We start from the raw sequence: 27,266 nt of genomic DNA, 5'->3' as shown, positions 1-27,266 counted from the left end.
TAAAATTAGTCCCCACCATAGTCAAGCTTGTCTAACTCCATTGATGCATGCTGAATCATTGATATTGAAATGTTTTTAAAATGAAGGGACAAAATTCATGAAGACCTTATTTTGAAACCACTCTCAATTAAGTGCGATCCTACAAAGAGAGCATTTTAAGCAACCCGCATAATTGGTCAGTTGATTTTGCTCTGTTCAACAAAAAAAAAAAAATGTAATACAATAATCATGGTCAGCCCCGTTGAGGGTCGTCTTTTGTTTCTGGATTCGACTTTTATAACAGATAAGGATTCTCTAAATTTGAAAGCTCACATCCGGTTCTTGATAAAATGTACCTTCGAATCATCCTCATCGAGGAGACAGACAGCCCCAAAGAGGTGACAAAAACAAATCTAAAAATCTCAAGATTTAAAAGTACTCAACAAACCAACTATACATAACTGGTATTGGACTGTTACATGTTACGGCAGATTGACCAGAGTTTTCATAATCCAATCATTGAAGTTGAGCCTCGTTGCAATACCTCTTGAAGCTCAAAGCCTCATCAGCCAGAAACTCGCTGTTAAAATCGAACCAAATCGGTATTAACACGATTGATAAGTGAACGTATATGCAAACGAGAAAATGAGAGATAGAGAAACAACTTACAAAATCCGCTCAGCCATTTGCAATGGCTCCCACCTAGGACTCCAAGGATAGTCGGTGATAAGCTGCGACTTTATGGGTGCACCTTGAGAGTTGAAATGCTGAACAATATATGGGCATAATTAGAAAAAGAGGGTACTAAACCAATAATCCAAGAAGGGATCTTTATAAAACCTAGTAGGCCCATCAAATATTGATAAAAGTAAGAAGCCATCTCAATGATGTCAGTCCGATTCATAATGAACAGAAAAATCCTTGGAAACTAGAGTTATACAGATTGCACCTATCATGTCATTTAATCACTTCAAGACATGCGTCCTCATAAAAATTGATTAACCAAATATTCCCTATTAACATATTTACGATCATTAGTCACGATGTACAGATTTTTTAGAAAATAACAAATGATAACGGAGTCTAAATAAAGGAGAGTTTGGACGACCACAGGAGCATGTTGATGAAAATCATAGAAGCATATATTCATGGCCTTTGTCATATGTACTAGTAAGCAAAGTTGGAATGCACAAGAATTTCAAGATTCAAGACAAATTTACATTACCTGAGAACTTTGCAGCACAAGAGAGGGTTGTTTCTTTGGAAATTGGGTTGACATGAGGAAATGGACCTAGCATTAACAAAAAATTCCCAGAAAAACAAGGGAAAGGAAAATAAATTCCTATGTTGTCTCTTATATATAAAAAAAAACAAACTAAACTATTTTGTCAATCAATAAACATTAACTGCATTCCATGCCCCATCTTACCAGATCAATACGCACTATCGTAGTTTAATTTAAAACCAAAAGAATTTTTAAAGCATTTACCACTGATCCAGTATCCTTAGTGCGATCAGTAAATCATTAACCATCAAGAGATTTGCAAGTCTAGCATACGTTCTGTTCCAAATTATTATACATTTGACATCAAAAGAAAGATTTGTGTGAAACTGTGTCACGAAAATGTCTCATAGAAACTGGACAGAATAGAGAAACCATTTGAAAGGATAAATAGTTGCAAAATGTCTTGGCTATCATCCAATTCAAAGAGATAACGCATTTCTTCAGCAAAAAGATAAAAAGTAAAAATCAGTTAGCAAGGTCAATATTTGACCAACGCATAGTCAAAATAATCAAATTTGACATCATGAACTTGTCAAACATTCATCTTCGGTTGTGGGTCTCAGTGGTGTATTTTATGCGGAAGGGCATTGGAAGAATTAGATTATGTTTTATGGAGATGCCACTTTGTTGTGAAGATTTGAGGACATTTCCCAGTGGTGAGAGCTAATAATCCAAGTACAGGTTGTTGGTGTATGTCAGAGTTTGTCAGTTTTTCAAGCAGACGGTCATTCCTTCAAGAATGTAGAAAGGTGTTGTAAGGAAGTTTAGAGTGAGTGTCGCTTTCTTTAATGCCTATGTTTGGATGTTCTCTAAAAATTTTATTCTCTTTCTTTTCCCCTTTTAAAAAATTATCCACTGTTTTGTTTTTGTTTTAGGGATCCTTTATTTCGGGCTTCTCTCTGAAAATGAAAATTTGAAGGCTATCTTTGTCAGCACTGGACCCCAGAATATTGTACCAAATATTTTGGGTGGTGATCATCTAGTCAATATTATGCTATCTGAAGATCTACAGACCAGGGTACTAATCCTAGCATCCGCAGATTTTGACAACATGATCGTGGATTAAAGAAACCTATCAATCGCAAGAATTAACTAACCATTACGTGAACAATATTCTTTTACATCGTAAATAATCGAAAAAATCCACATAGTGATGGGATACTACATATTAAGGATAGTGAAGCCAATACCAGGAACGTGAACACGCCGGAGGCAGCGATAACTGTAGCCGTTCGACAGAACACCTAAAAAAAAAATCATATCGTCAGTAAAATTTGACGAGCCCCCACCACTTAAATTAAGAATTGGATGATGATTTTCAACAAATGAAGACGACGGGTGTAAATAAATTTGTAAGAATCCCACCGGATCAGCTTCTAGAGGCCTTCCAAAGAAAGAGTCCAACGCCTCTATAAAACCTCTCCTAACATTGATCAACGAAACTGCCTCCAGTACCTTCATCAGAATGATAAAAGTACAAAATTTCAACTTTAGGCAACTTCCAAAACTAAAGACCAAGTTAATCAACCCAGAGAGTATCATCTGTCCGGTAAAAATCTAACCAACCTGTTTCTCAAGACTCTCTTCTAGATGGGGAAGATATTCAGCCATGCACCTTGAAGCCAGTTAAAAAAGAAAATGATATCAATTTTAGCATGCAATCTTGACCGCTGCAGAAATAGAAATGAAATACAAGAGAGAGAGTATCCTACATTCCATCTATCCATGAAGGAAGTTTGATGTCCTCGATGGATAACAGAGCCTTCAACTCAGACGTGGAGACCAATTTCAGACGAGGTGCAGCAGGAGTAGACGCATATTTCCTCACCACAGGATATAAAACCTATAAACAATGATGAGAATGGGAAATAATAGAGGAACAGGAAAACCAGAAGTTCAGAAAGGAAACCTGCAAAAATATCTTCTGTGGGTGCCTCCACGGGCATCCAGGTATCATCTTATTAATATTAATGTCTACTAGTGGCACTGCAAATTTGACCTCCTCTGGCTATGCTAAAATTCAAAGGCATAGAAGCCGCACATATGAGAATAAAGAGAGAGAAAATAGAATTCTCAGTATTCAACTCTTTACAATTCAAGGAAAGTACAACCACATACTTTAAAATACTACCTTCTCAACACCTGAACTCAAATGCATTTCAATTCCCTGCAGAAAGGTAGTTTTGGTTAAGTTACCATTGAAAATAATAGAACCTTAAGGAGAGAACACAGATATCTGTATAAGGAGCAGCTTGCCCAACTAAAGGAATACATGGTTATAAGCAAAAATTTAAAATTAAAAAAAAANGTTTAACTTCTACACTACTATAATTCAAGCATGAAAAAACTGGAATAATTAACTAGCAGCAGTTCTCTCATTCAGTTTCCAAGCATGAAAACTAAATTATAAAGTTTTATACATTTCTACAGGCATCCAGCAAGAATGTATTATCAAGAAACCAAGTCCAATACCCGACCCCTCAAATTCCTAAACTCATGCAATTGATTATCAAAACAGAGTTAGGACAGTATAATAAACATTATAATGAAGGACGTTACCTCCCTAGATAACATAGTACAGAGTTCAAACTTCAATCTTTCATCCTCAACTCCTTCAACCCGTTTCCTTTGGTATGATGCATATCGATCCCTTAAAAAAAGTAAAGTTGCCTTTGAATTCAAGCTGAATTATACCCAAAGCATTAGAAACAGAAGAAGGCTCAATCAAAGGAAAGCCCTGAAGAACCTCAGTTCTTGAAGGAGGCTAGTGAGCCGAGATGGATCTTTGCTGTTCCAGTCACGTAGACTGTTTTGTAAGGAATCATGATATCCCTCTCCTTCATCAACCTTACTTGTGAATGGATGGAAATTTTCATCTTCTGGTCCAAACATAATATCAGGAGCAGAAAATGGCGATTCAGCATCGTACATGATGTCCCCTACGACAGGTAACAGCTATCAAACAGCTAGTTACGGTGAATCTGTCAACCAGTTACTGGGAAAGAGAAAAGAATTGAAAGGATATTATGATAACAACAATGGAAAACAGGTCTTACATTTGACGAATTCAAGGCAGTAAGGTATGACTAAGGTGAACCTATCGATAATTCCAGGGTAGTGTCTACTGCCAGACCACATGTTCTCAATCTGAATATCAGAACAGTAAGAATAAGTGATCTGTTCAACAAACCGTTCGCTTTCTATCGCCATATTATAGCTACACTAAATACTATCATCGGGGTGGGAAAATGGAGGGAAAAAAGAAAGAAAGAACTCCGAATATCATCCATTTCCGATCAATGTAATAAACTAGAAATCGCCATTTGTTTTTGTTATCCCCGAATTTTCAAGGAAGAGATAGTAAGCGGAATTGTTTACCATTAAGGGGAGAGGAAAGTGATTGCGCAGGTAATTGATTTGAGCAGCAATGAGAGGAGGAACAGTATCGGAAGACATGGCCTTAGCAGCTAAGCTAAACAATGAAATTACTCGGTTTATCGCCGGCAATCGATCTGGAGAGCCAGTCAGCTGAAACAGCAATGAACACCTTACGAATCAGCTCAGGAAAATCACACCACTACCCTCTTACCGTGAAGAGGCCCCGATTTTCGATCAACGAACAGCTCAAAATTCTTGAAACCGCTGCCTTCTTCGACGACTTTACCGAACCACAAATCTAAACTGCGACTTCAGTAAATTCAAGTCGCAAAATGGGCCAATGGGCTCGATTGCCGAGCTTGGGCCGTTTACTGGTCTCACGTTATTGGTCCATGAGGAGAGATTCTGGCCCAAGAAAGCAGGGGCAAAATCGTCAATGGGTAGCGGAGAAGGAAACCCTAAAATGACTTGCCCATTCTCCTTTAAATAGTACACAGCTTCCTGACTCTTTACTCAAAACTCTCTATTTCGATTTTAGGGGTACTTAGCTGCGCGCTCTGCATGACGAATCCTCTCGTCCGCTTCTCGTTTTTATGGTTTCTTGTTCATATGGCGTTTGTTTTTCTGTGCTCAATTTAGAACCAAATGATGATTTTGGATTCAAATTCTCACGACGGTCGTCTGAGACGACGCTTTACGTGTCGATATTGATGCAATGATCCATTTCTTCTGATGGCCTAGTTTTTCTTCTTTACCTCTGAGAAACTTCTCTTTTATAGAACACCTTTTTCTCCTGCAAAAGTATTCTAATTCTGATTTATTTTTCTGAATGCGTTTTCGATATGCGTTTTCTATGCGATATAGGCTATAATATTGCTTCTGTGATTGGTGCAAGCATAGTGATGATGATTTAAACCTTTCCGATCAATTTAATGACTGGAATAACAACCTCCTACTCATACTGAATGCTTGCCTATTATAAAGCTACGCCTTCTAATGTTTCCTCGTTTTAGATCTCATTTTCCTTGATTTGGTGGTTTTTGTTTTCCTGTTTTTGATTTTTTATTCCGTTTGTCTATTTCGTTTTTCTGTTTTTTTTNCCGTGTTTTATAATTGTTTTTTTTTTTTTTCTATTTCTTCTTATTATTCAATTTTTTTTTTAATAAATATGTTTAAATTAATTTAAAATAGAAAACAATAGATCTAGGGTTATTTAAATCAAAATTCAATTTTTTATTTTTATTTTTACACTTATCAAATATCAAATAAAAATTTTCTAAATTACTTGGACGTTCTTTTATCTTTTTCTTTTTATATATTTTCTGTATAAATAGAAAGAAAAACAATCTCGGAGAGAATTAGTTATATAAAAAAAATACAAATGTTATTTATTTTTCATATTATTTACGGAAAAAAATAACTTATCTATATTAATAAATTGATATAATAATAATAAAAATAACTAACCATGATTTAAAATTAAATAGTGTACTAAAAATATTATAAACATTAGAACACAAGATAAGCATAAATTTTATATATGGATATGAAATTTTAATAAGGACACCAACCGTCAATTATTTGATTTGTAAGCCTCTTATTTTTAAATATTTAACACGATTCTTAAATTACAAATGTTTAATAAATTTTTAAACTTAAAATTGAGTATCAAATATAATTTTAAATTATTTGATTAACTCATGCGAAATTAAAATAATTATTTGGTTTTTTAAAAAAATGAGAAATTAAATTTTGAGTTAAATATAAAATAAATTTTATATCATCAAATCAAATAAAATAGGTTTATTTTATTTTTATTTATAATATTAAAAAAGTAGAGTTTTTTAAATTCAAAATAGGAAAAGATTAATTTTTTATTGGTGGTTTTTGTTTTCCTGTTTTTGATTTTTTATTCCGTTTGTCTATTTCGNTTTTTGCTTACAATGGCACCATGAGGATTCACTTGTATTCAGCATGAGATTCAAGGATCAGTGAATTTGAAGCACAAATTATAAAGTCCTTTTCATTCTGAGTGCCCTAATTTAAGCCGCTTGCTTAGTCCTTTTCCTTTTCCTGAGTTTTCTTTCATCCTGAGTCCGTTTTACTGTTCTAGCAGCCTATAAATCTTTTCGTGTTTATTCTAACTGTTCAATTCTTTCTTTCTTTTTACCATCAATTTTAAATTCTTTCTTCGATTTCCAATGATTTGAAGGTATAAATTACAATGATAGTACCATGATTTCCAAATTTTGTCCAATGATGTATCGCGGTTAAAATTCCAGAAAAGAAAATGACCAAGTGATCTAAATCACAGTAGTGCCTGTTTAGTCACCAACCACAGTAGAAATATGTTTGTCATTTGATATGTTTTGGAAATTAGTGGCTAGTTTGTTTTCTAAATCACAGTGCCTCATACCTCAAATCCATTCAGAGTGAAAAGTACCTTCGACGTTGGTCGGTCAAAATAAGATTATAAATTGCAGTTAGAAAAAGTAATCCCAGTTTATCACTCTTGGAATTGTAAATGTCGTAACGTGGCTTGACAAATTGACCGTCGTGCGACATAGTAAAGAGGCACTACCATGGAATTGTTTGTACAAAAATGAAACTCCAATTCTGTATAACGTCCAAGAGTTTAGTGGTAAAATATCTATCATTATATTTTCACATCATTAACCTCTGAGTTTCTCAGGCCGACTTACTCGGCCAACAGTGAAATCGTTCACTAAGCATTATATCATTGATCACCCATGAGTTTCTCTGATGTCTTTTGGATCTTCCATAAATTTCATCGAGTTAATACTTCAGAATCAGTTTCCGAGAGTTTTCAAATCAGGGCAGAATCTTCTCTACAGGCTGTTAGAAGAGCTGACAATAATTAGGCTTTAGCAGGTACAGAAGTACAGATGCCTCTGCCAACTCACTCGGCAGTAAAGAGAAGCTGAGAAAGATAGTAGATTAACGTTCATTTTTCTTCTGTCATTCCTTCCATCTTCTGCAGCTAGTTTCTCCGTTCACTCTCTCTTTATGTACGTTTCTCTTCTTTATTGACCAGACAACCTCGGGTGAAATCACGAATGGTGGCAACCAATAACCCTACAATGTCCTTTTGGTCCATTGCAATCCTACAATCACCAGCCATCCTCCGGCACAGTTATCTATTGACTACTGTAAAAGGCTAAGACGTAAAACCATTGATTCTAATTGCTGTTTCTTCGATTGCTGAGAATCTACGGAAGGAGAATAAAATGAGCAAACGAAAAATGTTGAATCCAAAACTTGGAATGACATATTTCTTTATCGAAACTACATGCTATACTTCACTCGCTATTCCTAGATCTACGAACAATCAAATCAAATCAGCCGATCAAAATCTCACCGCGGAAGAAGCCGCAGTTTACGACGTTATTCCGCCAAAACAATGACCGAACAGATATAGAACTGCTACGATTACATTGAGCGAAAATATCAACGAATATTAGTCTCAGAAACAATCGTACATGTGACGCAATGAACTGACCTCCAATTGAAGTTGAACGAACAACACACAGAGACAGGGAGTGTGATTACGACGGATCAGGACATAGTTCGACTTAAACAATGACAGAGATACAACTGCAAACGATTATATAAAGCGAAATTATCGGCAACAAAAAGTTTCAGAAACAAGCATTCATTAGAAGCAGTGAACTGACCTCGGATCGAATTTAACTTTTCTTCATTGAAGCAAATTCATAGTCGTGAGAATCACTCCCCAATCTATTCGCACACGGAGAACTGGATAATGAATTGGGATCGTCGTTTAGTGATTAAGAAAAGGGTGTTTTGGTTTAAGAAGCATTGGACCTATCGACATCCTAATTCCAACTGTTTCCATGTCTTCAAATTCTCCAAATACCAAAAACACCCTGCTTTTGGCGGGAAATTTACCCATCCCAAAGCAAAATTGAAAATAAAAATTTATTATTATTTTTAAATAGTAATAATAAGTACGCTACGAGTAAACGGGTTAATAATGTATTAAAATTTTAAAAAAAAATAGATAAAATTAAGAAAATAATAGAAAATATATAATTAAATTTAGATAATTAAAAAGTAGATAAATAAAATTGAACAAATCTAAGTATATGAACTAAAACAATATTTCAACCAACAAATTTATTTTGATGGGCTGATGCACTCGGCCGAACCCGACTACAAACCACCGCCGTGGACAGATGCACGTCAACCATGTGCCATATGGTTCGGGCTCTCCGGCAATGGCCCATCTTGCACTGCGGTTGCACCCTAGCTACATTATATTGTCTCCTTATAATGATGTCTACGATGCAATAATGGTTGTGAAGGTGGTACTTAAAAGCTTGAATTTTGTGGTTAATCGTATCCACTTCCCGGGTGGTGCTTAATGTTTATTCAAATCCGGTTGTTAACATTGGTAAGAATGGCTTTTAGTAGTGAGGGAGAGGTTTTGGCCATAACTAAACGGCAGGGGTCAAGAAGATGAACGCTGAGGGAGAGGTTTTGGCCTATTGATGATGCAACTGGAAAGCATAATTGAAAGTGGTGATATTGTTTAAAACTCCCTCTTGGCCTTTTCTGCATCACCCCATTCCAATTAAAGGTTGCATAAACCAACAAAACTTTTGCATTTAGTATTCAATTTCTGGTCTATGATGGAAGATTCGTATTGAAATGACGCCATTTCTTTCAGTGGTATTTCGAAGCAGATAGAACAATGATACAAGGTGACGCAGGCTTCCACGTCAATCACACGAACCAAGACCTTTCATGTCACAAACTTCAATATTTTCGGCCTATATAGCCCTCTTGACAGGAAATCCGCCGCCCTGCTGTTAACTCCATCTGGACAAATGGGTAAGTGAAGTCTGAACATAATGACTTTTGTTGGAATTTAATAAAAATTTAACGGCTCAAATTCACTGAGTAGATATTCTCTTTCTTCTTTTATCCTAAAAATTTTAAAAGAAGTTTCCAAACTTTTACTAGGAGTATTTTATTTCCCTTTCCAACTATTTCACAATTCACCTCTTTGGGGCCATCATTCTTGCTAACATACAGTCGGATACCAACTAAAATAGTCTTGCTAACATACAGTTGGATACCAACTAAAATAGCCTTATTCCACCGCTTGTAGATATTGTTCGTTTTGACCCGTTACGTATAGCTGTCAACCTTACAGTTTTAAAACACCTCTTATAGAAAAACAATTTCCCGATAAGGAGGGATTTGTGCTGGGGTTCTTCTTCGAGTTGAATATCTGGAACCGTGTGCCTTTCAATTAAGGTAAAACCTGAGCTCAGCAAGTTAAACTCTCTTATTCTGTCAACAACTTGAGTGTTTGAATCTTGTCGGCGGAAAGTGAAATTAATTATTAGCCAATTGATGCATTTTACAATGGGAAAAATGTTGTAAATGAGACGATTTTGTGTACGGAGAGGCTGATATTTGGAAATTGCCCCGCAAAAATCAAAGCGTATTTAGATATATGTCTCTTTCCTTTTAATACAGACCAAGCCAGCTGTTGAACACCTTATCTATAATAAGCTCATAATATTACTTAATTTCTTTTAGTGGTCCTCCCTCTACAAATAATTAAATAAAAATCTTTGATATTTTCATAATAATTTTATTTGTTTCAGATAAAGGATTAATATCTCAAAAAAACAAAACAAAAAAAGCATGGACAATGGCTGCGCCCACGCCTTCCTGTCTCCTTTATATTTGTGCTGTCTATTTCCTTCAACTTTCCTCTGCCGCCTCTGATTCAGCTTCTACGATACATCTACTGCCCGCGCACTTTCAACATTTAACTCCCACAAAATTTCTATAATAATTATATAAAAAAAAACAATTTTTAAAGTTTGACGTGGATTTTAACATCGTGACTAGGCATTGAAAATTGGAACGTTCCCCGCTGATTGAGAGGATTAATTTGCTTGATAATCAGAGAAAATGTCAATTTTGGTAAGCAAATTGAAGAGACAAATGGCAAAGTCCCAGGTGGCAGCTACGTGGAAGCATAGTCAACGGATCAACCAATTAAATTCATTTTCTTAATTACGGTCTACGAAGTTTGACTAGTTTCGAATTTCTGGTAAGAAAACAGTAAAACCAGAAACAAAGAAAGAACGGCCTTTGTTTTTATTAACCTTAAACAAATAGGCTGCTGCGGCTTTCTGACTATGCATCCCTTTTTTACTTTTTGCCATATTTATCCTCAACTGCTCTTTATTACTTTATCGGTGGGTACTTTTTATGAGGATAAAATCTAAGCAAAGGAACCATTTAATTAAATTAAATTTATAATTTAATAAAACAAAATTAGCACTTCTTATTTCATTTTCATTCCTCCGATATTATTTGTAGCAATCAAAGGTTATCACCAAAAAAATATTGTTTGCTTTGACCCGTTATATATCACTATCAGTCTCACAGTTATAAAATACGTTTATTAAAGAGATGTTTTCATACTCTTAAAAATAATGTTTCATTACCTCTCTAACTGATGTGAGATCTTAACTTGCATGAAAATTCGCTTATCGTTATAAAATACGTTTATTAAAGAAATAAAATATTCGCTTATTGTTTTATAATAAAATAATATTAACTTGCATGAAAATATAGCCTTTTGTAATGGATAACGTGACTCATCTTTGCATATTTATAGAGTTTTTCTCGTTTTTTTTGTTATAATATATAAAATATTCAACAAATTTCAAATCAGAATAATATTCTCGATTTTGCAGCATGATCAATTTGACTACTTATTATTTATTAGTAAAGAGAAAATTTGATTAAAAAATAAATTTCAATTGCGTTGAGTGGCTTGGTCGTGGCTGCCTTAGTCAAATTTTCATGCCACTCGGCCTGGACATGGGCCATAGGTTAAATTAATATATATTTTTAAATTTTATTCTTCATGTCGGTAATTGTTCGGATTACATGACATACTAAGATAGTAAAAATTTATAAATTAGTTCCTAATTTTTAAAAAATATTCATATTATCATTAAAAAAAATCAACTCATTTAATATCATGCCATATAAGTTTATTATTATAAAATTAAAATATTTATTAATGAAATGGGTATATTTGAAAAATGTTACATTAATAAGGAATATTTTTTAAAAAACATGCTTTGAATATTAGGAACTACACCATACAGTTGCCCATTTTTTTAAAAAATATTGTCAATTTAATCCTTAAAAAAATTCAATAATTAAAAAAAAAATACAATGGAAGGGCCCACTAAGCAAGTAGCTAGAAAGGTCCATGGGCCTTGGACTGTCTATAAATAGGTGATTCATTGCGGCTTCCAATTGAAACCTCATTCCAAATCCCTCGCTCTCTTCCCCAAACACTGTCTTCTTTGCTCTTCTCATTTCATCTCTTCTTCATTGATGGCTACCCAAATTTCATTCATATTATGTCTCCTGACTGTCCAAATTTCAATCTCAGGTAACCCTCCCCCTGTTTCATTACACTTTTCAATTTCCTTGTTAATCATTATTTTCATGTTCATGTTCTGAATTTTCTTCTTAATTTTTGAACTACAGCTGTATTGTCCACCACTTTCAGCATCGTAAATAAATGTGATTACACAGTTTGGCCGGGAATTCTCTCAAACGCCGGAGTTTCACCCCTTCCGACAACCGGCTTCGTCCTTGCCGCCGGCGAGTCTCAAACTATCTCCGCTCCCGCGTCTTGGGGCGGTCGGTTCTGGGGAAGAACTCACTGCTCCCAAGACTCCACCGGAAAATTCTCTTGCCTCACTGGAGACTGTGGCTCTGACAAGGTTGAGTGCAGTGGAAACGGTGCAAAGCCGCCGGCAACTCTGGCGGAGTTCACCCTTGACGGCGCCGGCGGGCTGGATTTCTTCGACGTGAGTTTGGTTGACGGTTACAACATCCCTATGCTCGTGGTCCCACAGGGCGGTACCGGGGAGAAGTGCGCGAGCACGGGATGTGTGGTGGATTTGAACGGCGCGTGTCCTTCAGAGCTCAAGCTTACGAGCGTGGACGACGGAAAGAGCATCGCTTGTAAAAGCGCGTGTGAAGCTTTTAACCAACCACAATTCTGTTGTAGTGGCGCGTACGCCACTCCCGATACTTGCAATCCCTCTCCGTATTCGCAAGCGTTTAAAAACGCGTGCCCACGCGCTTACAGCTACGCTTACGACGATTTAACCAGCACGTTTACATGTCTCAACGCCGACTATATCATCACATTTTGCCCCTCGCCCAACACTAGGTAAATTTACATAATTCTCCCCCTTTACTTTCTTTATTCCCGCTTTTTCATTTTAACGTTAGAGGCTATTTTCGTCCACCAGGAGTTAACAAAAACCATGGAATATGAACGTTAATGGGAAGCATTATGATTTCTGCACAGAGGGAATCTCGTGCATCAATGCTGTCCCCAATAGGATTTAGAGGGGTATTTAAGTAATTTAATCTACATCGACCGACTCTTTAGCCGACATGTCTCTCGTTGGATCATGGGACGGCTACGCCACCAACGGCCCTGCCGGGAAATCGGCGAGTCGGTTTAATAAATCTAATCGTCTGGAGGGAATAGAGAATTTTTCACGTGGTATTTGTTTCCTTGTTAATTCAACGGGTTTAACTCACGTAAAACGAGGAGTCCTAGCTAATGCAACGGTAAAAAATACTGCATAACGGTCCACTCAAATTCTGACACGTTTTCTTTAGTTTTCCGAATATGTTAAACTGACAAGTTTTGTTTCTTTTTGTGGTTGCAGTCAGAAATCAACGGAAACTCACAACGCAAACACGCCAGTGATCAATGGCGGCAATGGCGGCAATGGCACAATGGTTTACGAAGGGGCTGCGTTTGATCTAAGCAGCGCGTCGAGAACAACGCTCCGCCACATTCTAGGCGTAGTTGTTGCCACGGTGGCAGTCCTGCAAATGTGGCAACTCTTTTGACCGACCGATTCTCACGATATTTCATAGGTAGTAGTAGTAGCAGACCCATTACCTTTTACAGAACTTTTCAGCCCATTTTTGCCTGGAAGGAATCCCACCACAGTTTTCAGTTTCGTTCGTTAAAAGGCATGATGGGCCAAGTGTGTGGGCCGGGCCCATATTTAGGGGACCCAAATGATGTGGATGCGAGTCATGAATGAAAAGGCAAATCCGCACACGTTAAATGAGGGAAGCCAACCAATCCACCACCTTCAATGGCGAAAGCTGACATAGAAGAAGATTTTTAATATTTTTTAGTAGGAATTCTTTCCAAGGATTATTTTACTTCAATTCTTTATAATTAGATGAAGAAGAAACAAAATAATGATATTTGGAGGATTCATTTATTTGTAATGGGGGACAATTCAATATTGTTAAATTTAATTCTTCTCCTCATGATTAAATTGTTTGATTACATCTGTATCACATTATAATAGTGTGCTATAAAAGAAATGAATCCTATATAACAGCTAATGAAATTGGATAAATATATATTAAACAAAGGTGTGAGATGTGGATGGCAGTGTTATAATTTAATCGTCCCTTTTGAAAACAAAACGACAGATGATTAACAAAATCCAATTAATTATTCATACATAAAGGTAAGGTCTTAATTCAAATAAAAATAAAATAAGAAGGTCGTACCTGTAGATTATCAATCTATAGCTGTCCATTTCATATTCTATGGGTCTCAGACACTGAGAAAGATATCAAAATTGGCCAACTTGACCAAAAGGAAAAATAACAATTTAAAAGTAACAATTTAAAAGACAAAATTATGATCTTTTTCTTGCTTAGGTAGCATTAATGTAAATTTTAAAATAGAAAAGAAAGACAAGTTTGTTGGTGATATGTGTACCTTTGCAAAAGTGTCCAAGAGCATGGAATGAGCTGCCTAAAGAAGTGTAGAGGCCCTGCTATAGAAAGCTTGAAAGGGAAAGGCCAAAAATGCAAAATAGAAGCCACTTGATTAAGTAAACTAAGACAGAAGAGGAAAAATAGTAGAATTAGTAAGTAGAAGAAACAGGTAGTCAGTCAGTCAATGAGTAATGTCAAAGAGTAAAGATGGGAGGGCCTATGTCAAAGTTGTAATAATATAGTATGAATATTTTGGCTCTTATATCTAAATTGCAATAGCACCACTTGGGATTTCACTCAATGCTAAACTCTATCCCATTCATACACCCTTTAAGCTAAAATGTGAAGACCCTAATGCTAAAATTCTGTGATATGTTGGATGGAACAGAATACACAGCTACATCTACCAAAGCCGCCTTCTTTTTTCTTTTTTCTTTTTTCTTTTTGCAATGGCCTTTCTATGAAAACACCATGAGATAAAAAGGAACAAAAAGAAAAGAAAATATGAGACCAAAAAAAAAAAAACAAAGGACGCCCCTAATTTTTTCCTCAACAATTAACTCGTGAATCATATAACAGCACAAGTTACCTAGCTTTATTTAGGCATAAATTAAACCCACTCCCACACTAAGGCTAATGGGTTCAGCCTCCTTGTATGAATCATTTTCTGGCAGTGATCATCAGTATACTTCTGTGGATTAACGAAAAGGTCTGAAGCGGAGAACAGGATCTTGTGGGGAAGGATTACTGTTTCCATGGAGGCTGCTGATGTTTATAGCTTAGCAGATACCCTTCCCAGCCACCATCAGGGCAATCTGGTTCTTTCCTTTTTGCACCAACTCCAGAACTTGAAGGTTGTCTCAACTGCTCTTCCATGGATCGGAGATGACCTGGGAAAAGAAACTGCTTTAAACCCCCAGAATCACTCAATCCAGAATTCAGATCAAATTTAGGACGTGAATGAGCAACGCCATTGGGGGTCAGCTGTGAATCTGTCATGCCCATGAAAAATGGAGTGTGAGAGTAGGAGGAAGGCGGAACAGCTGACATAGGACCCATAATTTGAGGCATAACAGCAGCTCCTCTTGAATCCACCATGTAGGGAATTGAACCACTAGGTTCATACATGGTTGAGAAAGAAATGGTTGGCCGTGGTGTCAATCCATTGTAACCAATAAAAGGAGTCTGGTGGTAAGAAACTGCGGAACCCATCCCTAATATATCTCCTGTTCTTGCCAAAGTAGCACCTATTCCAGCAGGCTCAACAGTTCTGCCGTTTGGCAAAGATGAAGCACGAAGAGCAAAATCTTTTCCACTAACTTCAACCCTTGTACCCATAATGGAAATGACAGAAGCATCTTTATTAGACCCTCCATAAGCACTTGTATTTTGACAGTACTTACCCGGACCTTGATCTGAAGCGTCACCTTGAACAAATGGCCTATCATTCAAATCAATATTTCTTACCAAAGGTTGCAGCGATGAAGAAGAGCAGGCAGGAGAGGCACTGTAGCTATTCTGATTGTTAAAGTGTCCCTCCGTCCTCAAATCTGATGCTGGAGCATCAACATCCTCACCAACACAGTTAAGATCCAGCTTTAGTCCCCCAGATCTTCTTTGTCCACTTTCAACCAAAAACTCTCTGGATTGTGGGAAAGATGATCCCTGGTTTTGTTTCCTGGTTTCATCTCCAGTCTCAGCCACATTCAAATCAATGTCAAGAAAGTCCGGCCTCTGCTTTGAACTATCAGAATTTCCCCCACTAGAAAGAGTCCTATCACTATCAGGAACTTTACGCGGGGAAGCAGGGCGGAAAGCACTAGTGGCTGCAGAGCCCCTCCATCCAAGTGCCCCTTCAAACTGCAAAGGTGTTAGAGGCAATCCAGAAGGAGCAGCTGGTCTAGAAACAGAGATAACAGATACCGGTAAAGACACTGGAGTTACTAACTGCTCTGCATCATCATTAAATGCGTCTTGGTTTAGATCAAATTCACAAAATCCTTTTTCTGTACTTGTATCTGCCCCTTGAGCTGCTTCAGTGACCAGGGAGGATTCCATTTCATTTAAATTTTCAGGTTGAGTATCTACATTATCTGGATGCGTCAAACATGTCTCCGCATCAGAATATGATTCAGCAACATGACTTTTTGCAGATTGGACCTCCGTTCCCTGGTGATCATCTGGAAGGTCCTGTTTTTCTGCAATGGTGTCTAGTTTACCCAGCTGCCTGATTCCACCATCAGAAATTTTATCAGAAGACGAGCTGCAGGATGGCTCTCTATATTCCACCACTTCTCTTTCAACTTCTTGAGCTACTTGCCGAGCAACCTCCAGAGCATCTACTATACCATACTCAAGTTCCATGTCTGACTGATTACTCTTTATATTTGAAGTTTTGGGATTTAATTTCGGTTTGGAGAATTCAGAATCAGTCATTACATCATCATCTTCCTTTCTCCGAGGCTGTCTTTCGCCATTAACTTGACCAAAGTCTTCCATCCTCGAAAAAGAAGCCCCACGATCTTCATGTTTTCCTATTCGACTGCCACTCATAGACAAATCCCGCAGAGTATTTCGATAGTGCTCAGCATCTAGGCCTGCAGATTTGAACACAGGCATGCTAGAATAATTTGTCTTTTTATCTGATTTCCCATTTTCAGAATCCAATGTGGTAACTCTCTCACTATCTAGACTAGAACTATGTCGAGAAACACCAGCATTGTCAAGACCATCATTATCTTGCTGAGCTGAAGCTTCTTTAGCAGACTCTTCACCATTTGCAGCATCCAAACCTTCCATGACAGATCCCAGATCCTGCATGGGAGAATGGGTAGAGTTATCTGATTTTTCTGTCACACATGACTTACCAGAGGTGCCATCAATCTTGTGCACTTGGCTGTCAAGCTCTGGCAACTCATTCAACTTCTTTGAGCCATCTAACTGTTCATTATCACTGCCTTCCCTTGCAACTGGAAAGCTACAGGCCATAGCAGCCAAGGTTCCTCCACCAACAGAACATAGAGATGTTTCTTCCTTCTTTGAAACATCCTCCATTGGAACTGACACGACAGCTGCGTTTGTTGTTAAATCTGGAGATCTATCTTTCACAACAGAATTTCCAGAAATTGAATGAGAGTCGAGCTCGTTTCTTGGAGATTGGACAGTTGAATCTTTACTCTTATCTGGGTGAAGAGCATCAGAGCTCTCTGAGGATAATATTTTGCCTCTAACAGGTTCTACTGCTAGTTTTCCATCACTGGATAATTCTCTTGGAACAGATCCTCCCGAAGCAGATGACCTTCCTGCACCGTGAGAAAGATTTGAGGTATCATCAAAATGTACACCAACGTTTTCTGCATCATGGAGCAAATCTTTATCATTTATCTCCTGCATCCACCTGTCAAGGAGTACACTTAATTCTTTCCCGAACCTAGATTTTCCATGGTCACTATTTTCATAAAGACCCTTGACAGTAAATAAAATCCCAGAAGAAATAGATTTCTCGGCAGTTATATGAAGCTTTTTAAGTGCTTGCAATAAAACAATGATAGACTCTTCCACAGTGCTATCATTTGTATCGTTCCTGAACTTTTGAGCATCCTTAAGCCATCTTTGAATAAAACTCAGTCCATCTAATTGGATAAAAAGATCAAGACAATCTTTATTCTCCGTAGCAGTAATAGCACCAGCAACTGCAGCCCAGTGCCTGGTTGCATCGCTAACATTCTTCACAAAACAATCTTTCTCCTTTTGCATAACATTAATCAACTCTTCAACTCTACATGGGGCTGTAAGCCCATTTTTAATTTCAGTCAAGGTGAAGAAGTCTTCAAGTGTCATCATGCTTCATATACCATCCTTGCGAGCATGAAATGAGAGAACCTTCTCATCCATCTAGCAGATTACTGGGTTAAAATTATAAAACACTGCAAATAAAAAAAAAAATATTTGTTAATAAAGAGAGATTCCTAAAACTAGGGAAAATATGCATGAAACCTTAAACTGATATTGTTGCATATTTGTCATCAAGCATGTGTTACAAAGAGATAAGTTTACAAACTTACACCGAGCATAAGAAGAAGAGAAAAACAAATATGTAATTGCATAAGAAAAGTATTTGAAAAGACGGATCGCAAATTATATGAAGATTCAAACAGGCGTAGCTGATAAATCTTCTATTGTTCTTCACAACAAAAATTCACTATATCAATTATAAAATGCCTGACATTAAACCCTGATTGTGACACAAGCATCCAGCTCAATTAATTAGTTAAAATCCGTTATCAATCCACTTGAGATAAATTATATGAAGAAAAATCTTTGAAGTCTTGTACATCAAACATATGGAAACTTAAAGAGAGAGTGGTAGATGATCAATCCAATATATATGCATTCAGTTCACAGAAGACCTGACATGAAACTTGAAAACCATAACAAAACTAAATATCATAAGCCAAAATTATTAATCAAAATAAAGCAAAAAAATAAAAATAAAATAATAGCATCTCAATCCTATAGGCTATGGCTATACTAATAAGTTATAAATTAAAAATTATCGATAAATGAACATCTAAATCACTGTAAGAATTAAAACATTATAATGTCCTTGATTGATCTTGCACCATAATTGTTTCAATGCTAGAACTTCAAGAGTATTCAGCAAATAACGAGCATTGTTTTATCAAGGAAACCAAAAGCAAGGCTTCTCAGTCTAGTATTCCAACAAGTAATGCTCTTATTGATTAGAAACCCTGAGAACTGAACCAAAAAATTACAAAAGAAGGACAAATTCAATCCATATTACTCTAAAAACACATTAGTTTAACGATACAGATTATAACAGTCAGAAAACCTATTTGACTATCGTAGGAATTTTCAATATTCACCAAAAGAAAGGTCGATCACGAGCAAGACTTTCAACCGAGTTCAACTTTCTAAAAGGCAAAATTAAACACGACGTGCCAATGAATCATGGTTCGGAAAACAACCCGCTACTGTAACGGAGAGCCCAACTATCAATGAAATACAAAATCTAAAGCATTACCAGTGCTAAAATCAAACGCAGAAGCTACTTCAGAAGACCAACTGAGGAGGGAAAATGATGATTGTTATCCACTGAATAATGAAATTGAAAAACCATCCCGCTACCAATACAACCCGATGGCTAGACGACAATAATTCTAAACAACAGCCAGAGTTAAGTAAGCAGTTCATGCATATTCCCCGAAAAAGCCAAACGAGATTTAGAAACTAGCACCTGTGTACGTATCCCAGCATCAGATGATAGGTTAGAACATAGAAAATGGAAATTATCAAATGAGGTCACCCTGCTTTACCGTCTTTAAAAACGAAAAACGGCGTGGACGAAAAATGAAATGCAAATTTCAATAGGTGATTGTAGGAATTAATGTGTAGATACTGATTACGATACAAAATGGAAAAAAATAATGATAATAAATAAGATTGAGTAAATAAAATGCAAAGGACGAAACAGTACGAGTGTCTTGCCTAAACAACAGAACTCGAAACCCTAGCTTCAGAATCGGCGAGCAATAGGAGCTCCCAAAGAACTCTTCCCTCCTGCTCTGAATTTCTCTCTCCTCTGGTTCATGAATGTCTCTCTAAAACTTAGGCTTTCTTTCTCTCTTTTCCGTTTTCACAAAACCCTCGTTTTGTCGTCTGTGAAACCTTCTCCCACATCGGGCGAGCGAGAGAGAAAAAACGAAAACGTTGCTTTTTTTTTCTTTTTTTTTTTTCTCTCTCCTTTCGCTCCAATCGTGATTTTTATGTGCTTTTTTTTTTTTCTTTTTCTTTTTTTTTTTCGCTCTCTTGTTTTTCAAAATTTTGGTCTTTGTATACGATGGGAAGACGAATCTTGAGACGGTTCGAACCGGGTTTGGTAAGGAACTGGAGATGTCCGGACCGGCATGAAGAAATCCAAAAACTGTCACTTTCTGGCATACGGAATGCCTTTTTGTAGGCTTTTTAATTATTAATTTGGAAGGAAATAATTGCAGCCTAAAAGGATTTGGACTTTGAACCAATTTGTCTTAAAGCTTTTACTGACTCTTTTTCTTAAAAATGTGTTCTATTTTTTATAATAATAAAAAAAAAAGTTCTTTTTTTGCCCTAAAAAACAATGCAGTATGTTAGGAGACCATGGGTGTTTAGACTAGTTATAAAAATGGGATTTTAATTAGAAGTACGAATTTTAATTGAATTTGTCTGTGTGTTTTTAGTTGTGGGTCAGTTGATGACATTCAAATATGACCCTATTTAACTACTTTCAAAGGTGTTTGGTGGGGAGCAAGTAACTTTAATTTATTAACTATAACAATGGATGGTCTCCCTGTTGACTAAAATGTTGTCTCAATTTTATGCAAATCTCTATAAAATATTGATATTGGAACATTTTTTTTATAAATACTCGTGACAACAAATTCAAAATATAGAAAAAAAAATAGAATCGAAATTAATTGGAAAAATCTCTACTGTAGATAGATTTGGACAAATACAAAAGAACCTGCCATAAGGTAAAAAAAGAAGAAATTTTTTCTTTAGCCTCCAGCTCGACCTACGAGATTAGGGTTGACCATATGGTTAGCCTCTCAACGGGGGCATGGAGCACACTTGGATTGAAACATATTTTTTTAATTTAGTATGGTTTGTGTTATACCTAATTCATAAACCGAGATGTAATAAAGCTTAAAGGATTATCGCATAAATACCCTATTAACCTTGTGAAGATAAAAATTCTCACATTCTAAAATCCCTTCTTATACTCAAATTATTGTTGCTAACTTAAGCATATGAGCAAAATAAATTTCAATGTTGTTTTTGTAAGTACAATTTTCCGAAAATGGGACAAAAAAAAAAAGTCACAAAAACTTATTTATCCAACTCAACTAGAAGCTCGTAGGTCATTCACGAGCAACTCGAAAGCGAAAGATAGTTAGCATCAAAATATAAAAATTAGAAGTTTTAGCCGCAAGTTAAGAATAAGACCAAACATTAATAATGGCAACATCAGGTAGTATTTAGTAGCATCAGGTCTGCAATTTTTGACCTATATATATGAAAGCAACATTAATGACTCCCTTCTCCATGAACGTACCAATCCATATATTATTAATATATTAACATTTTAAGTAACAAAAGGTTCACAAACACTAATCAACAAACTACGCAACATTAAGCAACCATTAACCATCTCACAACACTAATTAATTACACATAGATTCCACTATATATCATAATATCATATTCTAAACATTTCATTTTTTAGGGATAAGCTTAGGAGATGTTTGGCAGCTTCATATTATTCACACAAAAGGGTCCAAATATTAGAGGTTGATGAGAGCAGGGGCAGACCTTGGCGGATTCGAGAGCATTTTGACCACTTCCCTCATGGTAGGCCTTGCGGAGCTGTCTTCTTCAACGCACATCATCGCTATTTTGAAGAGGTGGATCACGCCTTGGAGAGGGTATTCGGTCAGCCGCGAGTCCACCACGGCTAACACTGACGCTGCATCCGACGGCTGAGACAGTTCTGATATGGTTTTCTGGACCCACCTTACTATGTCCACGCCTTCGCCAAAATCTCCCACTGGCTTCCTCCCGGCTATCAGCTCTAACAGCACCACGCCGAAACTGTACACGTCGCTCTTCTCGTCCACTTTCAGCGTGTACGCGTATTCTGTTGTACGGTTACAGAGAAAAAAAAAGAAAAAAGAAAATCAATCTCATCTATCTCCACGTCATTCAGAAGTTGGGCTTCAAACAAAGAAGCCCACATCATTAAATGGGCTCCATAGGCCCAACTCAAGTCGGTTGGCCCGAATGGAAGCGTTGGTATTAGTTGGGGTTTTTAACCTAATTTTAAATAAAAATAATATAAGTAGAAAGAAAAGTCTCGTGCCAATAATATTGCTAGGTTAATAACTAATAATCTTAATTTAATAAAAATTAATTAAAGAACTGAACATTTTTAGAATTATTAATGAAGATGAAGCAGATGGTAGAACAAACCTGGAGCGATGTAGCCATAGGAGCCGGCAATGGAGGACATACACTCGGAGGCGCCGCCGTTCTGCAAGAACTTGGCGAGCCCGAAGTCAGAGACATGTGCCTCGAAGAACTTATCCAGCAGTATATTATTGGACTTCACGTCTCTGTGAATGATCAGCGGCGTACAATCATGGTGCAGGTAACAGAGCCCCTTGGCGGCTTCCATCGCGATCTTGTACCGCAAGTCCCAGTGAAAATGCCCGCCCTTCGCTCCATGCAGCCTTTGGTCCAAGCTCCCATTTGGCATGTACTCGTACAGCAGAAGATTCGTGTCTTTGTTCGACACGTACCCCAAAAGCCTGACGATATTCCGGTGCTTGATCCGCCCCAAGGTCTGAATTTCGGCAGAGAAACCATAGTCGTTCCGGCCACTTCCTAGCAACAGTTTGATCGCCACGATGGAGCCGTCCGGCATAGATCCACGGTAGACGACCCCGGCACCACCTTTGCCAATGATATTTTCCTCCTTCAAGCATTCTAGGACGTCTTCCGCTTTGAAATCGAGGCGTTGGAACGCCGTGAGTTTCCATGCCTTTGATTTCTGAATCCTCTTTCTCTTCCTGATGTAAACTCCAGCGAGTACGCATAACAAAACGATGAATACCGCAACGATAGGGAGGATTAGCTTAATGGATTTCGTATTACTGTGGAGCGATGCGCAAGGGCCATCGTTAGGGGAACAGAGGTTTGGATTTCCGGCGAATGCGCTGCCGTTGAATACTGAAAACTGACCGCCGGTGGGGATTTTACCTATGAAATTGTTGTAGGACAAATCAAGAGTTGTAAGACTCATCATCGACCGAATTTCATTCGGAATTTGGCCCGTCAGATGATTATTTGACAAATTGAGAACGCTCAAGATTTTCAGATCCGAAATTCCTTTGGGAATTTGGCCAACAAGGTAGTTTTCACTGAGATCAATTGATGTTAAGGACGTGCACTGAACGAGCGAATGCGGAATTTTGCCGCTAATGTTGTTGAAGCTGGTGTTGATTCTAAGCAACTTATTCAATTCAAATATTTCCACGGGTAAATTTCCGGTGAATTGGTTATGTTCCAGGGAAAGAACCTGCAAGTTTTTTAAATTCTTAATCGCCGCCGGAATTTCCCCTGTGATGTGGTTGTTACTGAGCTGCAGACTTCCAAGAAACTCGCCTGACATTCGCGACGGAAGAGTGCCAGAGAAGTAATTGTTACTAATATCGAGTAGTTCCAATGCCGGAAAGTTGAAGAACCCTGCCGGAACCGTTCCATTGAAGAAGTTTCCAGCAATTCTTATTTTCTTGAGCGAATCACACCGTCCTAATTCCTCAGGGATGGGTCCAAAGAAGTAATTATCCAACAGAATCAAAGTCTTCAATCTACCATTACATAAATCAGGAGGTATGAGTCCAGTTAGATGATTTGTAGCCACGTCAAGCAGAAATAGTTTACCATTACGCCCGAGATTCGCTGGAAGCTCGAGCGTGAAGTTGTTATTCCACAACTGAAGCACTTCGAGATGCGGAAAATCACCGACGAAACCAGGAATTGGACCGTGGAGTTTGTTGCCGAATAAATTGAGGAGTGTAATTTTCTGCAGTGCCACGAAACCCGCCGGTATCTCGCCGGTGAGTTCGTTCAGCGAGAGGTCCAGAGATTTGAGACTAACTAAACCGGAAAGTTCGGGAGGAATCCGACCCGTTAGATTGTTTACTTGTAGAAATAGAGAGTGCAAGACCTTCAAATTCCCCAAACTCGGTGGAATTTCACCGGAGAGATTACAGTTCCCTAAATCAAGAAGCTCGAGAGCACTCAACGTTCCAAACACAGCCGGAATCCCGCCGTCGTAATGGTTATAATATCCAGCGTAAAGATGCGTAAGATTCTTCAAACGCGCCAAACTCGCCGGAAGTCTCCCGGAAAGCGCATTTCCCCTCAAGCTCAAAAACTCAAGCATCTCCATCTCAGAGTAAGCCTCCGGAATCTGACCGGTAAAGAAGTTACCGCCGAGATCTAGATACTTAAGCTTCTTCAGCTTGACGAACTCCACCGGAAGCATACCAGAGAAATTGTTGTTATAGACATCGAAAACCTCGAGTTCCATCATTCCGAGCGTGATTTCCGCCGGCAATCTATCCCGGAATAAGTTATTAGAGAGGTTCAGAGTCTTAAGCGACGTGAGTTTCGCCATTTCGAAAGGAATCACTCCAGTGAGATTGTCATTCACTAACGTCAAGTTTACAAGCTTTTCCAACATCCCAATCGCCGGCGAAATCCTGCCAAACAGACGGAAATTCGAGATGTTAAGCGCAACAACTCTAGAATCAACATCGCACAAAACTCCAGAGAAGGCGCAATGAGCAGACGGCGAAGACGCCGGTTGCCAATCAGTAAGCCCCGATCTCCCTGGTGCAATCAAGGCATTCTTCATTTTCAACAGCGCTTCCATATCCCGATTGGCGAAGCAGAAACGGGCAGAGAAAAGAAGTAAACAGAACATAAAGAAGTTGCAAACAAGAGGATTGAGCGATTTCTTCCTCATCCCGTCTGCGTTTCGTCTTCTTCGTCGGAACACAGTGAAAGGGAATAGAAGAAAGAATTGGAATTAGCGTTAGTTGTATGCAAATGGCGATGGCATCGAATTAAGCAAAAATTCGCAGCTCTAATAGGCGGTGGCGGTAAAACATGGAAAAATAAATTAATCCCAAACGTCCAATACGAATGCGAGGAAGAAAAAGGCTGTGCGGTAGATTAGAGAGTAGCAATCAAGTGAGGCCGTCTTACCCTAGGCTCTACCACTGCTACATATCTGGGCCCTACACCATGTACGAGCCATTAGATTAGACAGCGACCGACGTTTCGGTAAGCCTTCTCTTCCACCTGGACGATTATAATCCAACGGCGTTTCAAATATTTTATATCATTTTTTTCAAAATCAATTATGTTTTAAATTTGATTTTTCACTAAATTACAATGGCTTTGAAAGTTAGATGGAAATTATCCGACACGTGTAGTTGATGACGTGTAATCTGGCGGTTTGAAATGTAAGGCGCAACCGCGGGACCCACTCAGTTTCTGGTAAGTCATCTCGTGCGTCGTGTCGTTCTTCGCCAGCCCAGTAGTTCTGTTGTTTTTATCCGACGTGGAAATGGTGGAGTAATAAAAGTAAAGGTAAACTAAAGAAATAAATATATGGAAAGGGGGGTACGGGCAGCGGTCAGAATCAAACATGAATGAAGATGCTGTGTTTACTAAGACAGAATACGGAATGGGCTTTTGTTGGATTGCTGGGGGCCCAATCAAAGGCTGTTTCTGTCTTTTTCCAAACTGACACTTTTTCCCCCCTTTCTCTCTGACTCTCACTTTCGTCTTTCAGCGCAAAGTCCACTCTATATCTTCTACTGGGCCCACAATCTCCCTTCTTCTTCTTCCTCTTCCCATTGGGCCCTTGGATTTTATCCTCTCCTCCCCATCTCACCCTAACTCCCCTGCTCCCTCCCTCTTTATTGAAACTAAATTATTTGATTCAAAGTCAACGAAGCAGTGGGGTCCATGCCTGGATACCCACTGGGTTATGAGACTGCAAATGCAATAGTGGGTATCGTTTGAGATGCGTATAAAATTGGGTGTAGCATAAATTCCTTTGCAAATATGGTTTTAATCCACTAGTAGTTGGAAGAACATATTCCAATTCTCACCATTAGTAGTGAAGAATTTATTTAAACTTCACCTTTACAAATTAATAGAGTCCAAGGGCATGCCTTCGCGAATAAATGCTATTGCTTTTCTATCAAACCATTCCTTCTAGCTGTCGGAATAATAAGTTGCTGCCATTGGCTCTTTAAAAATAAATAACTTCCTGCCAAACATTCCCCATTCCACTTTTATTCAAATCTTTCTAGAACGTCTTATTTGTTTTGAGCTCGTGTACTCGTTTTTTAACGATAAGAATTATCGAGTTCGTGATATCTTATATTAATGGATACAGTGTTTCTTACTTATAGATAATTTTAGGCGTGGATAAGAGTAGGGGTTCACGTGCATATAAAACGGTCAGAAGAGAATAGGGGATTTTGAAAAATTGTAGAATTTGTAATGTGGTATTGGAAATTTGGTGAGGGATTGATTGGGACATGACGAGCTGAAAAGGACTCTGAGTTTCAGGCTCTTTTCGTTTTTCAATGCAAATTGCATTAGCTCTGAAATTGTTATGATGATGATGCTCTGTGGACTCACTGCTCTGACTCCCATCACAATTTCAATCTCTCTTTTATTCCTCTTATTGGGCCTCATTCTTCGTTCCAGTCCCAATTGGGCTCGCTTTACACCCCAATTAGCTCTGTCTGGGCTGGGCCGGCTAATGCCCGTGGCCCAACCAATCAGCCCTTTAATCACCATGGTTGACTTGAGGGTTTCAAAACTCATTGGATCGGGACGTGCGAAGTTCAAAGCTCGTTCGTTCGACTCTTATTCGTCGTCTATTTATGTGATTTTGATTCCATTCTCAAAATATCACACCTAACATATATTAGACATAGTCAAATTTAGAAAAAAAAAAAAAAACAAAATGTAATATTCAATTGTATATTTAAAAAATTCGACTAATTATTTTGTCGTTATGTTTAATATGACTGTGAATTTTAAAAATAGTTAAATATATTAAGAAACTATTATTATTTATTAAAACTTTTAGACTTTCTATTATTAT

At 37.7% G+C, this 27,266-nt stretch overlaps 4 protein-coding genes and 2 non-coding genes across 8 annotated transcripts; 3 read left to right on the top strand and 3 right to left on the bottom strand.

Moving 5' to 3' along the window:
- Positions 1–200: 200 nt before the first annotated feature.
- LOC111788982 (BRISC and BRCA1-A complex member 2-like) lies at positions 201–4,941 on the bottom strand. 2 transcript variants are annotated; one of them, XM_023669590.1, is made up of 13 exons: positions 4,643–4,941; positions 4,321–4,411; positions 4,011–4,203; positions 3,824–3,914; positions 3,396–3,431; positions 3,174–3,272; positions 2,977–3,107; positions 2,831–2,879; positions 2,630–2,719; positions 2,455–2,508; positions 1,205–1,270; positions 649–746; positions 201–559 (listed from the first exon to the last, which is right to left on the bottom strand). In XM_023669590.1, exons 1-13 carry the CDS (start codon positions 4,718–4,720, stop codon positions 496–498), a joined length of 1,140 nt encoding a protein of 379 aa, XP_023525358.1. In that variant the 5' UTR covers positions 4,721–4,941; the 3' UTR covers positions 201–495. The 2 variants fall into 2 exon arrangements, with proteins under 2 accessions (XP_023525358.1, XP_023525359.1); XM_023669591.1 differs by lacking the exon at positions 4,321–4,411 and having other exon boundaries at positions 4,011–4,259; positions 4,643–4,731.
- A 339-nt stretch (positions 4,942–5,280) lies between these two features.
- On the top strand, positions 5,281–5,380 carry LOC111789458. Its single transcript, XR_002814356.1, has one exon. It is a non-coding gene; the product is annotated as a small nucleolar RNA Z161/Z228 (small nucleolar RNA).
- Positions 5,381–5,536: 156 nt separating this feature from the next.
- LOC111789446 lies at positions 5,537–5,607 on the top strand. The gene has a single exon (XR_002814344.1). It is a non-coding gene; the product is annotated as a small nucleolar RNA Z105 (small nucleolar RNA).
- A 6,386-nt stretch (positions 5,608–11,993) lies between these two features.
- LOC111788047 (thaumatin-like protein 1) lies at positions 11,994–14,055 on the top strand. Its single transcript, XM_023668188.1, has 3 exons — positions 11,994–12,122; positions 12,221–12,914; positions 13,426–14,055. Exons 1-3 carry the CDS (start codon positions 12,065–12,067, stop codon positions 13,610–13,612), a joined length of 939 nt encoding a protein of 312 aa, XP_023523956.1. The 5' UTR covers positions 11,994–12,064; the 3' UTR covers positions 13,613–14,055.
- A 664-nt stretch (positions 14,056–14,719) lies between these two features.
- Positions 14,720–20,275, bottom strand: LOC111788046. Of its 2 annotated transcripts, none has more exons than XM_023668186.1 (2): positions 20,018–20,275; positions 14,720–18,435 (listed from the first exon to the last, which is right to left on the bottom strand). In XM_023668186.1, the coding sequence occupies exon 2, from the start codon at positions 18,350–18,352 to the stop codon at positions 15,254–15,256; it is 3,099 nt and encodes a 1,032-aa protein (XP_023523954.1). In that variant the 5' UTR covers positions 18,353–18,435; positions 20,018–20,275; the 3' UTR covers positions 14,720–15,253. The 2 variants fall into 2 exon arrangements, with proteins under 2 accessions (XP_023523954.1, XP_023523955.1); XM_023668187.1 differs by lacking the exon at positions 20,018–20,275 and adding an exon at positions 19,554–19,766.
- A 1,335-nt stretch (positions 20,276–21,610) lies between these two features.
- Positions 21,611–25,248, bottom strand: LOC111789161 (receptor protein kinase CLAVATA1-like). Its single transcript, XM_023669821.1, has 2 exons — positions 22,538–25,248; positions 21,611–22,205 (listed from the first exon to the last, which is right to left on the bottom strand). The coding sequence occupies exons 1-2, from the start codon at positions 25,098–25,100 to the stop codon at positions 21,853–21,855; spliced, it is 2,916 nt and encodes a 971-aa protein (XP_023525589.1). The 5' UTR covers positions 25,101–25,248; the 3' UTR covers positions 21,611–21,852.
- Positions 25,249–27,266: the final 2,018 nt, after the last annotated feature.

Source organism: Cucurbita pepo, chromosome LG02, assembly GCF_002806865.2.
Source record: "Cucurbita pepo subsp. pepo cultivar mu-cu-16 chromosome LG02, ASM280686v2, whole genome shotgun sequence".
Lineage (NCBI taxonomy): Eukaryota > Viridiplantae > Streptophyta > Magnoliopsida > Cucurbitales > Cucurbitaceae > Cucurbita > Cucurbita pepo.
The sequence above is the reverse complement of the archived record's forward strand: the minus strand, read 5'-3'. Positions and strand labels throughout refer to the sequence as shown.

Coding starts and splice junctions, on each gene's coding strand:
- LOC111788982 (XM_023669590.1), bottom strand. CDS start 4,720: ATGTCTTCCGATACTGTTCCTCCTCTCATTGCTGCTCAAATCAATTAC. Junction 3,273..3,395: donor TGAGTTCAGGTGTTGAGAAG/GTAGTATTTTAA, acceptor ATTTTAGCATAG/CCAGAGGAGGTCAAATTTGC. Junction 747..1,204: donor TTGTGCTGCAAAGTTCTCAG/GTAATGTAAATT, acceptor TATATTGTTCAG/CATTTCAACTCTCAAGGTGC.
- LOC111788047 (XM_023668188.1), top strand. CDS start 12,065: ATGGCTACCCAAATTTCATTCATATTATGTCTCCTGACTGTCCAAATT. Junction 12,123..12,220: donor TGTCCAAATTTCAATCTCAG/GTAACCCTCCCC, acceptor TTTGAACTACAG/CTGTATTGTCCACCACTTTC. Junction 12,915..13,425: donor TGCCCCTCGCCCAACACTAG/GTAAATTTACAT, acceptor TTGTGGTTGCAG/TCAGAAATCAACGGAAACTC.
- LOC111788046 (XM_023668186.1), bottom strand. CDS start 18,352: ATGATGACACTTGAAGACTTCTTCACCTTGACTGAAATTAAAAATGGG.
- LOC111789161 (XM_023669821.1), bottom strand. CDS start 25,100: ATGAGGAAGAAATCGCTCAATCCTCTTGTTTGCAACTTCTTTATGTTC. Junction 22,206..22,537: donor CTATGGCTACATCGCTCCAG/GTTTGTTCTACC, acceptor ACCGTACAACAG/AATACGCGTACACGCTGAAA.